The 12,803-nt window shown below is 41.5% G+C and overlaps 1 protein-coding gene across 3 annotated transcripts in view; it reads left to right on the top strand.

The window, feature by feature from the left end:
- Window positions 1–12,803, top strand: part of flnba (filamin B a) — a 72,612-nt gene that overhangs the window by 35,445 nt on the left and 24,364 nt on the right. For all 3 annotated transcript variants that reach the window (XM_020611216.1, XM_020611215.1, XM_020611217.1), the window contains exons 15-27: window positions 877–1,020; window positions 5,839–5,962; window positions 7,653–7,813; window positions 7,922–8,012; window positions 8,099–8,253; window positions 8,744–8,861; window positions 9,049–9,128; window positions 9,273–9,458; window positions 9,926–10,240; window positions 10,851–10,968; window positions 11,142–11,342; window positions 12,329–12,502; window positions 12,608–12,770. In XM_020611216.1, the coding sequence (XP_020466872.1) occupies window positions 877–1,020; window positions 5,839–5,962; window positions 7,653–7,813; window positions 7,922–8,012; window positions 8,099–8,253; window positions 8,744–8,861; window positions 9,049–9,128; window positions 9,273–9,458; window positions 9,926–10,240; window positions 10,851–10,968; window positions 11,142–11,342; window positions 12,329–12,502; window positions 12,608–12,770 (2,030 nt within the window). The remainder of the gene's footprint in view (window positions 1–876; window positions 1,021–5,838; window positions 5,963–7,652; window positions 7,814–7,921; window positions 8,013–8,098; window positions 8,254–8,743; window positions 8,862–9,048; window positions 9,129–9,272; window positions 9,459–9,925; window positions 10,241–10,850; window positions 10,969–11,141; window positions 11,343–12,328; window positions 12,503–12,607; window positions 12,771–12,803) is intronic.

Here is a 12,803-nt window from a genome sequence, read left to right as displayed (position 1 = left end):
CAGCCGCAACCCACTGAAAACAACAGTGAAGCAAAGTTTCCCCCCGTCCGTGTGGAACACGAATCAAGGCAGAACAAGTCCTTCTGTCATTTTCTTTATGGTCTGTCAGATGTGAGACAGGCATTAATAAATACAGTGCAGTGCAGTCAGGGGAATTTTTTGTTTCCAGTGATCCTCAGAGAGAAAAGGAGATTGAATGGGAGTACTGGTGCAACAAGCACCTGGAATCTTGCAAAATGACTAGGGCCTCAACTAATTTATTTCTTCTGTCAGTAACAGTCATTTATTCTAAAAATGTCAGGTCATGGTGAAAACGCCTGCTATCACTTCCGAGAGCTCACGTTGATGTCTTCAGTGTAAACGTCTAAAACCCAAAGGTGTATGCTGAGGATAGAGCACCTGATGTGGTCTTCAGGATGCAGACGAGCATGTTGAGCACCAGGGCCGAGTGGTGTTCTGTCTCTGGACGTAGAGAGCCCGGAGCCCTCCTGCTCCATACCTAAACACATCAGCCTTTTTGATGTGAAACCACTGAGTTTGGTCAAATTCAAGAACAACCAGCGTCATCATAACGCCCGACTGACACCTGACAAAGCTCCGGTGCAGCTCAGGGTCAGAGGGTTACTAGTGGTTACAGTAGACTTTGGTTGTTTCAACAGGCTTTGGATTATTTTGGCTGATTTTATTTGGAAAAACCCCTCAAATCTCAATTTAACAGATACCCCTCCAATATTATTAGCTCAAAAATGTTCCCAGTGTTGTTTGATGTTCCCTTTGGAGGCTCACAGTAGTCGAGTTCTTCTGGCTCCTGTACTGTTAAGTTGAGTTGACCACCTTCTTACCGTAGCTGTCTCTCTGTGTGCGTGTGTGTGTCAGGATGTGGAGGGTCGTCCTCTGGAGGTGAAAGTGAAGAGTAAAGGCGATGGGCTGTACTCCTGCTCCTACACGCCCACCTCCCCTCTCAAACACACCGTGGCCGTCGCCTGGGGAGGAGTCGGCATCCCCAACAGCCCCTTCAGGGTAAGCAGCCAATCACAGCAGCCTGTGTCAGCAGCAAGTGATATTCTGGCCAAATCTCAGGACCAGGTCAGGGTAGAAAGTGCTAACGTTGTCCAGTCAAAACCTTTACTGACGGTAGAAAACAACAGATTTGTACAGTTGCAGCAGGCGGTGCAGAACACAGGCAGGAAAAAGAAGAAGCCCCTGATTATCATCACATACACTGAAGAGAGGAGAGGGTACCGCTTTTAGCTTAGCTGCACAGAGAGAAATTCCAGAAACAGATTCATTTTTAAAAAAGAAAACCAAACTGTACATGACATCTGTGCTTTTGACATGCTAAATAATGTAGTGAAAGAAAAGAAGACAAAAAAAGAGTGATTTTAATAAAGATTTAATGAAATACAGGAAAGGGAACAGCAGAATCTAACATGGTATAGAGAAGTAGGTCATGATTCTTGGATATACATTGGAGGGTGTGTGTATTTATTCAAAAGAAAACACTTTAAAATGCAACATGTCCAGATGAAAGCCTTAAAACACCATGATATAGTGTAGTGTTGACTGAGACTAAATCCACTTATTAATCTCTCTCTTGAAAAGAAAGTGATTAAGCTTATATTTCAAAATGTTGAACTATTCAAACTGTTAGCTCGCTCACTAACTAACCAGCAAGCTGATTTACCATAACACTGCCAATAGCAACAGGCTGACTCACCACTTCTACCAGATCTACTGTACCTCGCTTGTTAATCAGATGTGTGGTCAACATTCACTTGGCGGCTACTGTGGTTAACTAGTTAAAAAGCAGGCTGAGGCTAAATCCCAGTTCCCTTTAACTGCATCCACATTTCCTGAGTGTTTTCCTCACATCTTAGTCCTGCCCATGTAAGATGCAAGGAAAAGATGCAGGAGAGAAGAATCGCAGAAACACGTTTAAGACACACGAGACGTTATTCCGTCTCATCCTTCATCTGAAGCATCCAATCACCAACTGATTTGTGATAAAGAGGCATGTCAGTTCTCACTCATGGCTCCTACAGCAGCCTCCCTAGTCCTCAGAACAGGGTTAAGGGCTTTGGGACATCTTTCAAGATGGCGGGACAGAATGGCTTCTGGGTCATATGAGGCAGCAAGGAGCGATTGTTTAAGGGAACTGGGATTTACCCCAAGTCTGCAGTGTGCTGAGACGTATACACAAATGTGTCATGTGACCTGACACCATTAGCTTTTCTTATGCAAATATGACTCGTATTTTGTCGGTATTTAATTTAAAATCATTTGATGATGATGATGATAAACTTGTTAATAACATACGAACACAATAGAAATACTGACTGAAAAAGTGTGACTGCCTTTCACCAATGTCCACAGTATGATCAAAAATCCAAATGCAGCTAATGTCTAATTAAACCTTTTGTATTTTGATTCATTTTTGCATTTCATATGTTTATTTACCACACTCACCTCACTCTGTGCACTGTAACAACCTTTTGTCTTGTTTTATTTTTAACCAAAGTTGTTTTTACTCACTGAAGATGGTTTAACCACTAAATGCACTAACTGGTCTCTTCTGCACTGCCACCACTGTCCATGCACTGTAACTAACTTTGGGTTTTGTATTTTCCTTTTTGTTGAACGTCAATAACCTTTCAGATCTCTTTTGTGTGATGCAAGTGTTGTTCCTGTCAAATGAAAACCTTTTTACGTTATATGTGTGAAGATTTTCCACTATTTCATTGAACAAACTCAGGTCAAAACTTTCTGAACTAAAGGGCGTAAACACATGAAATGTGCACTAACCAGTCACCTTTGCACTGTAACCACCATTCGTTCATTCTGTGTCTTTAAATCACAATGTGAAAGACTTGTTTGAAGTTACTGCTGTTTGTCTATCAGCTGTCTTTCCTTCTTCTGGTTCTAAGGTGCTTTGGAGTTTTGCCTACAGGGCAAATGAGCGAGAAACTGCCATTGACATTGCTTTCATTGTTTTATAAGACAACAGAGGTACAAAGTTCAAAAGACGAAGTGAGAGAGAGTGAGGAGAAGCTGACACAAAGTTTTTAGAGAATTTGTTCTGTGAAAATTGGTTTTTGCATTCGTAAGACTAGCGGATAAGATGTGCTATCAGACTGGGGGGTTTAGATCTGGACACCACTTCATTGTATTTGTACAAGGCTTTTCTTAGTATTCACAGTATAAAAAAACAACTGCAACATAACAAAGTGGTTCTTCTGGCTCACAAGTATTTGTACTGGTGTTCAAATCGTTTCAGCTGGTCTAGAGAAGTTTGTACTTGTCTGAAAAGTAATACTCCAGATTTAGAGCTGATGTCACTGGTGAGTCAGCAGGCCTGTCGTGAGCTGCAGCAGCGTGCAGGCTGCCTGCTGCTGACTGCACCCTTCACCAGCGTTACTATTGATACAGGCAGTAGATATTGTAGATAGAAGGTAAACAGTCACGCCCAGTTCACAGCGCTACTGGTGACATACAGCAGCAACTCCTTTTCTTTAAAAATCATCCACATTTGTGATGTAAAACAACACGTAACCACAGTTTTTGTGTTGCTGTTGTATTAAAACAGAATATTTACTTTTGCTGTCAAGACTTAAATTAATGCAAATGCCCTGTTTGACAGTGAAAGATTGTAAAGTTAATCAGATTGGGTTGTAAAAAAACAAAAAAAACAAACTCCCTACTACACATTGTTGTTCTTTGCAGCCAAACAGGCTCGGCCACACTTGGCCTTTATTAGAATGAAATTTCAGCCCAAAAACAGTTGGTTGCAGTGGGTTTGTCACAGTTACTGGACTGTGAGCCCAGACACATTTTCCCAGACTCTACACTGCAAAAGAGCCATGAGCTGTACTTGGTACTCAGGCAGGAACAATATAAATACATGTGCACAAAAAATGAGTGGATTTAGCCAGGGTGCTAACAGAGCAGTACCTAGCCAAGCTAGCTCCAGAAAGCATTTCCTTACATGTTTGAAACGTCGGCCGTGTTGGCTTCGAGGTAAATGAAATTTGATTGGCGATGGATGACAGTTAAAACTTCAGGGCCCCTTGGTTTTACCTTCAAAAACAGACCTGGAAGACGCTGATAAACAAACTGACTGCTAAGAAGGCTGATTCTAAGCTTTGCCCTCTTTAGACTGACTTCTAGTTTGTTTGTATTAGGTGAATCTGACTTTTGATCTGTGTAATATGTTGAAATCACTGGGTAACTGTAAGCAGAAGCTTTTTAGATGAAAAAAGAATTTGTATCCAAAGGCTAATTTAGTTAATGATAAATTGTCCAGGCAGAGTTTTTAATGCTTGTATTTTTTGTCTAGTGACGTTGAATCTATCTGTACCCAACATGTTGACTGACAACATAATCATAAGCTGTGCTCACTTATTTCAAGTCATTTATATTATTTACATGAGCCTAAATTAGACTGCACTCAAAATAAATTGACATTTCATTTAAATGTTTTACTGTGTTGTTTGGTTTATTCTTTTTACATTTTAATGACGTGTATAACCTTAATATTTATTTATTTTCATTTTAGTTGGTATATTCTTTAAAAACTAGTTATTTCAATGGTTGGAGAATATATTTCAAGTTTCAGATAGGACCAAAACTGAAATAAGGAGTTTATTGTCCTCAATAATACAATTTTAATCTTAGTGTTAATATCAGAAGTAGCATTGAAACATGTTCCAAACTTTTCAAAAATAGAAATGCAGAAGTAGATACAGTTATGACGGGAACTGCCCAAGACATGACCAAAGAAATATGAGTGGCCATAATGTTCACCGGGATTTCACAAACGGGAAAGAGACGCATAGAACAAATTGACCATAAACATCATCACATGCACATAAAACATTGTATAGCTCTGTGTGAGTGTGGGTGAAATAACTGATGATGTGTGTGTGAAGTGTTATTTTTAAACATTGTCTTCTGCTGCTGTTTATGGGAACCAACATGCAAAAACACCTCGAACAGATACTGTATTAAAAAAAAAACAAAAAGCATTCTTTTAACATGCTCAAGATATCAGTGACATTTTTAGTATTTCCATTTATTTAGTTTATTTTGAACTGATCACTCTTTGAAACTTATTTTAGGGGTGACCTAACTCCACATACATTTTGATAAAATACTGGTTGTCTGTTGAGACAAAATTTGACAATAATAAATGATTGATATTTATTTCTGCAGCCTGTGAAGCTGCAGGTAGCAAATTAGTTAATATACAGTAGCCGAACTCTCCTTGCAAGAGTAGAAACAAAAGCAAAGTCTGGTCACTTGAGAGCCATCTTGGTATCCTGGGTTTTGACCATTATGCTCCTATCTCATATCTCTATAAATCTCATATCTCTGTAAATGCATATATAAATCTCTCGCTTACACATTTTAATTATACATTTGGTAACACTGGAGAATTGCATACTGTAGAACCACAAACTCTAAATCTGGGCCCCCTGAACAACTTTAACTGGTGTGAGGATTAGGGTGCATTGATTGTTCACCTGCCTATGCTGACAGCTTTACTACTCATCATTTCCATCTAAACTACAATGACGTATCACCTTGTGTATTAATAAAGATGAGTGAAATTAAGCCATATAACATACAACATGATATATATTCAAAATACACTGAAATATATTTAAGGAAATAATCAGGAAAGTAGTGTATCTAGAACGGAGCCTTGTGGCACGCCATATTTATTGTTTGTTCTTTGTAGTGACACAAATAACAAAACTGGCTTAAATGTCACAGAATCTGAGTGGGGAAATTCTTTGTAATTACAATAAGTGATATGTCATTTCCTGTTGGTGCTTCTAGGTCAATGTGGGTAAAGGCAGCCACCCCGACATGGTGAAGGTGTTTGGCCCTGGAGTGGAGAGGACCGGACTGAAGGCCAACGAGCCCACACACTTCACCGTGGACTGTTCTGGAGCTGGAGACGGTAACACACTCACATGTTTATACACCTATCTTTGTGACACTCAGTGACATAATGTATTCCCAAGCCATTAACCCTAACCTTTAGCTATCACAACTAAATGCGTAACCCCAACCCTTAGCGCTAACACTAAACCTAAGTCTAACCTGATCCTAAATCAACCTCGGTCCAATGGTATAAAACTCAAACTGTTCTTCACAATGTATTTTCTAGTCATACAACAACAGACATGGATACACACAATGAGGTGGCTGTGCTAAGGAGGTAAAGCGGGCCATTTCTAGGGATGGGACAATATATCGAAATTCAATATATCATGATACAAAAACATTGTTTTGTCTAGCGATTATATATCGTGGGGTCGCCATACACCAGCAATTTCATATTTTTGAGATAAGCCTAACAGAATGTAAGTAAATATGTCTGGTTGTTCTTTATATAATCACCCAGTGCTAGAAAAGGATAAAAAAGAGGAATAAAGTACAAGTATTCGGTAGCTAGTCAGACATTGTTGTCACTGAATTTTAACTGTATCATGATTGAATAGAATTGTACACACGTCATATCAATAAAAAGTCACGTCATCCCATTCCTAGTCGCTTCCTAGCTGGAGGGTTAATGGTTTGATTCCCAGCTTCTCCAGTCCAATCATGTTCAAGTGACACTGAACCCCAAGTTGCTGCCAGTGGCTGTCCATTGGTGTGTGTTTGTGAGCGTGAATGTGTGAAAATCCCTTTGTGTGCTTCAGTGCATAGAAAAGTAAAAGTTCATTTCCCATTTGATTTACCAATGATAGTTAAGACAGAAAATCCCCAGAGGCTGTTTAATTTGGTGTGACAGCAGCTCCTGTCTGTGTTAGAACAACACACTGAATATAAAGTGTACACACTCTGCCATGTACAACACCTATATAATGTCTGTGAATGATTTCAGCAAGCACGCACACCTTCCCTGGTATGTCCTGGCAATGATCTCAAGGCAGAAACATCCTGACAGGAAGTTCATCACACACAGTTAATCATGGACCTGCACAAAAATACATCTTACAGTAACACATTTTATTTTTATGATGATATCAATCAAGGCTGGAATCTGTAAATAACTATTAGCTGAACTTTAGACTATTTTGGTTTGTGGTTTTGAGTGAAATGTCTCAACAACTATCAGATGGATTGGACATTAAATTTTGTACTTGCATCAATGTCCAGCTCAGGATGATTTGTAGTTACTTTGATATTCTTCTGACTTTTCATTTAATGCCATGACCAGATCAAAGCTTTACCCACTACTTTGTTTTACTACCACCTGCCTGCCCAACTGGAATTGATATATCCAGTCACCTTGGTGCACTTCCCAGTAAGAATCTGGCCTGGTCCTGTTGTCTGTTTATTGCCTCATTCCTCTGCTGTGTTTGACAACTCTGTTCTTCTGCATGGCCTGTTCATTGTGCATATCAGAGCCAATTTCAGTGTAACATCCTAGTTTAGTGTTTCTGACGTGAGCAGATGAAGTGAACGACCAGCAGAAAACAAACAATCTAGCACCCCCTTGTGTTTTTACACCAACACCAACATGGGTCTAGTTCCTCAGAGAGCTTGTCGTCTCAGTAGCAAGTGAAAGAATTAGTATCATATACCTTCTGTCCAAGATATGGTACATCTGCTTTGTCATCAGTTTGTGTGTGTTCATTCAGGTGACGTCAGCGTGGGCATCAAGCGTGACGCCAGTATGGTCGGTGACAGAGAGGTTGACGTAGATTTTGACATCATCCCCAACGCCAACGACACATTCACCGTCAAATACGTCCCTCCTGCTGCTGGAAGACTCACTGTTAAAGTCCTGTTCACTGACAAGGTACACACACACACACACACACACACGATCTGCTGAAAAGTTTCTAGGTCTTTTCTTCGGGCATTGATTGATTTGTTTTTTGGTGAATTTCAATGTGCTTTTACACAGGAAGTTCCACAGAGCCCCTTCAGTGTCAAAGTCGATCCCTCCCATGATGCATCAAAGGTTAAAGCAGAGGGTCCTGGACTGTCACGCACTGGTGAGACACACAAACACACATACTCGCATGCACTGACAACCAAGATGGCTCAGTGATCCTGACTGTCCCTCCTTCATCCTGTGCAGGTGTAGAGAGCGGTAAGCCGACTCATTTCACAGTGTTGACTAAAGGAGCCGGGAAAGCACCGCTGGATGTTTCCTTCTCAACTCCTGTCAAAGACTTCGACATCATCGACAACTATGACTATTCTCAGACAGTCAAATACACGCCTGTACAACAGGTATGTCAAATACGTGTCTGTGCAACAGGTACAGTACGCCAAACAAATGCGTACTAAGTACCTGTACACCAAATAAATAGTTCATCAGGTTGTACAATTGATTTGTCAAACATGCACCTGTTCAAATACACACCTTCACAGTAAGCAGTTCAAATGGTACATCACATGCACACCTGTGCAGCAGACTTGTTTGTGGCTTTATCACCTCAGAATGAATATAAATAAGTTTTTGTGAGCAAATTCTCCACAGCCATAATGACAAATCAACAAAAACAGAAAAGCAAACACTTGACTGTTTGTTTTTCCTCCAGGTTTTGCTCATCAGTCGTGTTTGTACCAAAACAGTAAACACAGTGAACGCTGTGCGCAGGCAGCAGCGCCTCACCTGCCTGCAGTCATTTTAAACAGCTGGTGCATTGCCTTCTGTCTTCTTACCAAGTACTTCAAAGATGGAGTACTTGTTGATCTAAACACTACAATGTGTCTTCAGGGGGAGATGAACGTCTCGGTGAAGTATGGAGGAGATCCCATCACTAAGAGCCCATTCACGGTCGGAGTCGCTGCTCCGCTGGATGTGAGCAAGGTCACTGTGAACAACCTGGATGGAAGTAAGAAATCAGTCTTTCTGTGCAACTGTAATGTGACTGATTAGTGAGCCTTTATCAGTGAATACATTTCTGGGACCCATTCAGCAGAAAAAATGAAGTTCTGTTCATCTTTTGTAGAATTAGTATGTGCTATTGATCGAGGGTTTCTGGGACTTTGTAACATATCCTTTATGCGTTATTGTTTCAGGAGTGGAGGTCGCTCAGGAACAGAAGTTTATGGTTGACACCAAGGGTGCAGGAGGTCAGGGTAACCTGGAGGTGGCGGTGGTGAGTGTCAGATACCTGTTAGTAGGATCCATTTATTGTAGGGTTTGATCTATTCATAGGTTGCCAGGTGGCACAATGACAAATACCATCACACCAGACTTGTACTTCAGCATGTCAAGTTCCTCTCTGTTCTCTTGTTTACAGCTGAGTCCCAGTCACCGGGCGGTACCATGCAAAGTGGAGCCCCAGTCCAGTAAAGCACATGTCAGTCTGGTCCGTTACACTCCCACAGAGGAGGGGGTCCACGCGGTCAACGTGTCTTACGACGGACACCCTGTCCCTGGCAGTCCCTTCTCTGTGGAGGCCCAGCTGCCTCCAGACCCCAGCAAGGTCAGCGTCTGATCCTTCATGATGATAAAGAGTATTTTGTTAATGTTTCACACACAATTTTTATTTATTTCTGTGCACAGATGTTCAACAGATACATGCACTAAATATCCTGTGTGACAGTGATTCATGAAGACTAGCATGCAAATAGAAAATACACAAATAGTAAATTTTATTTGCACTCTACTTCAATGAAACAGAAAAGGAAAAAATAAAAACTTTTATCAGACACAAGAATGAACGTACATGTAATTTTATTTACTTTTTATTTTTTTTGCTTTTCTTTGATGAAAAAGAGCATATTTTATTATTGTGTATTTGTTTGTTGTATGAAATAAAGCATGCCAGTGAAACTCACCTGGGCATTGCGTGACTGAAAAGACCATAAAAAGAATGTGAAAATAAAAATTGAAAGTACAATCAAAGCAATGGCATGGCATCATGATTGTCCCTTCTTGCTCCCCCTCCAGGTGAAGGCGTTCGGTCCTGGTCTGAAGGGAGGCCTGGTGGGGAGTCCAGCAGAGTTCACCATTGACACCAAGGGTGCTGGCACCGGAGGTCTAGGCCTGACGGTGGAGGGTCCAACCGAGGCCAAGATCGAGTGTTCGGACAACGGCGACGGGACCTGCTCTGTCTCCTACCTGCCCACCGAGCCCGGAGACTACCTGGTTAACATCCTGTTTGAGGAGGTCCACATCCCGGGTTCGCCATTTAGAGCCGACGTCCAGATGCCCTTTGACCCCTCTAAGGTGGTGGCGACAGGGGCAGGCCTGAAGAGAGCCAAGGTCAGGGACAAGCTGCAGTCAAAGAATCCTAATGCTTTAAACATTCAGCAGATTTAATCAGTTCAGTGTCAGGTTTTGGTGATTATGGAGAAACTGCAGAAAGGGTTCTGAGTTTGCTCAGATTTGAGTCTCTAACTCAGAGGCTCATGGGTATCAGAGTATTTAAAACCGCCCACTGAACTGAACTGGCATAAAAAACCCACATGATTCCTCAGAAATAAACTGATGCTCAGAAAAAAAAGCTTATGGCAAAGGTTAAATTATCCAGGAGGCTCTGGTGTTTCTTGACAAATATTCAGGTGATCATTAAGTATGTTTACATCACCTGCATTTCCAAGTTGTGCATCAAAAACAGGAATCACTGGGAATTTGAAAGATCTTAAAAGAGGTTTTACACTTGGTTGAGATGGAAAAAGCAAATTGTCTGAAACTTGACCACTGAAAGAAAAATTTTGAAATGGAAATTTTCAGTGTAATTACCTCTGACCCATTTGTCTCAGTTTTGATTTCCAAAACTGACCAATCCTAAGACATCTCACCAGCTTAAATGAGGAGATGCCCATTTTAAAATAAAGGATGAAGTGTGATCCGGCTTGTTGTGACTGTGCAGGTTGGAGAGCCCAGTGTGGTCAGTGTGGACTGTTCTCGAGCCGGACCAGGACTACTCAGCCTGGAGGCCATACCAGATGCCTCCCCGACCAGCCCTACTGGGTCTGCACCAGGCTCAGGTAACTGTCAGCTTTATTTCTTGTTTTAGTTCATTAACTACAAATTACATGCTACAGTACAATAACATAAATACCACTTTTATTGTTGGGATCCAAGTTTTTACAAAGTACTGTGTGTTTCTACTGAAAACGTCTTCATTTCCTAAACTGTGAAGCTGGACGTGTTGTTCCAGGTGTTAAAGCTAAGACGGAGGTGGTTGACAACAAAGATGGCACCTACACAGCGACATACATCCCCCTGAGCTCTGGCGTACACACCCTGCAGATGAAGTATGGAGGAAAGGCTGTCCCCGGTTTCCCCGCCAAGGTGGTGGCGGATCCTGCTGTCGACACCTCCGAGGTCAAAGTGTTCGGACCCGGAGTGGAAGGACAAGGTGCAGTATGGCCCACCTGGGTCAGTGTGTAGCTGTTTGGTTTGAGAAAAGGTGGCGTGGTGAACACGAATGACCTGCTTTATTCTGAACATAACATTTTAACATTGTTTAAGGGGTGTCAAAGGTTAACACAACATTGTTTAACAGGTAAAATCCAAATTATATCCACATATAATAAAATAATTTAAAAAATAAATACAAAATCAAAGCAGCTTATTTAAATGATATTTTTGTATTCCACACAGTGGTGTACTGTTCTGTATGCTGCTGCCCAGCTGTTAAAACATAAAATGTATGTGATAGCCAACAATATTAAAATAAATAAGTATTTCTAAACACCTCAGTACCACAATACATGGTGCTAGCCTGCTGCTAACATACATCTTTAACTGAGAGGAGGAGACATGACCTGTAACTCCTGTTCCTGCTACCACAGTATGTTTTACATCCATCTTTTAGGAAATTTTCATGTATTTTACTGTAGCTTTAGTTCACTTAAGTACTCTTACCTTAAACCTGTGATGTTCACTGACACATCCACACCTTCTAAGTCAAGTTGGAAAACTTGTTGACAAACAGTTGCTTTGTATTTCCACATCCAGTAATTATGGAGCAACATTATCATACATCTGGAGTCATGTCTCTGCCCCGATGGACAAAAGTCCAATAAACTATAAGCTGAAATTCTTTATGAAACTCTGTAAATCCAAGGGGAGCTGCAGATTTGGGTGGTAATTTTCTTTAGGTTCATCACTTAAAATTGTGAGCAACAGATAATAGAAGAATGGTTCAAATCTGTACAGCAGAGGCCAGGACGTCCTGACTCCACAAACACTGGATCCTATGTGATGCATCTCGATGCCTGTTCCACCTTCCCTGATGAGTACTGTACCTGCCCCACAGCTTTGAAACTTGAAGCCCCTGATTTTCAATGCAGAGTTTCTACTGTAATTTGTAAACATTCAGCATTTTCCTCCCTCCTCCAGCTGTTTTTAGAGAAGCCACCACTGAGTTCACAGTAGACGCCCGTCCTCTGACCCGGCGAGGAGGGGACCATGTGAAGGCAGAGGTCAGGAACCCGTCTGGAGCGATGACAGACTGCGTGGTTACTGACAAGGCTGATGGGACCTACAATGTTGAGTACACTCCTTTTGAGAAAGGTAACACACCTTTGAAACACGACTCAAAGTTATGATAAACATTTTAGTGTCCTCTCCAAACTATGTTGTCAGCTTCACTGGCTGATCTGTGTCTGTTTATTTCAGGTGTCCACAGTGTCCAGGTTCTGTATGATGACACCCCAGTTCCTAAGAGCCCATTCAGGGTTTCTGTGTCAGAGGGATGTGACCCCAGCAGGGTGGTGGCTGCAGGCCCTGGGCTCCAACAGGCCCTGACCAACAAGCCCAACAACTTCAACATCACAACCAGGTACAAAAAAGGACAGACAGTTTGGAGCAGGGA

Source organism: Monopterus albus, unplaced genomic scaffold (genome assembly GCF_001952655.1).
Source record: "Monopterus albus unplaced genomic scaffold, M_albus_1.0 scaffold110.1, whole genome shotgun sequence".
Taxonomy (NCBI): domain Eukaryota; kingdom Metazoa; phylum Chordata; class Actinopteri; order Synbranchiformes; family Synbranchidae; genus Monopterus; species Monopterus albus.
The sequence above is the reverse complement of the archived record's forward strand: the minus strand, read 5'-3'. Positions and strand labels throughout refer to the sequence as shown.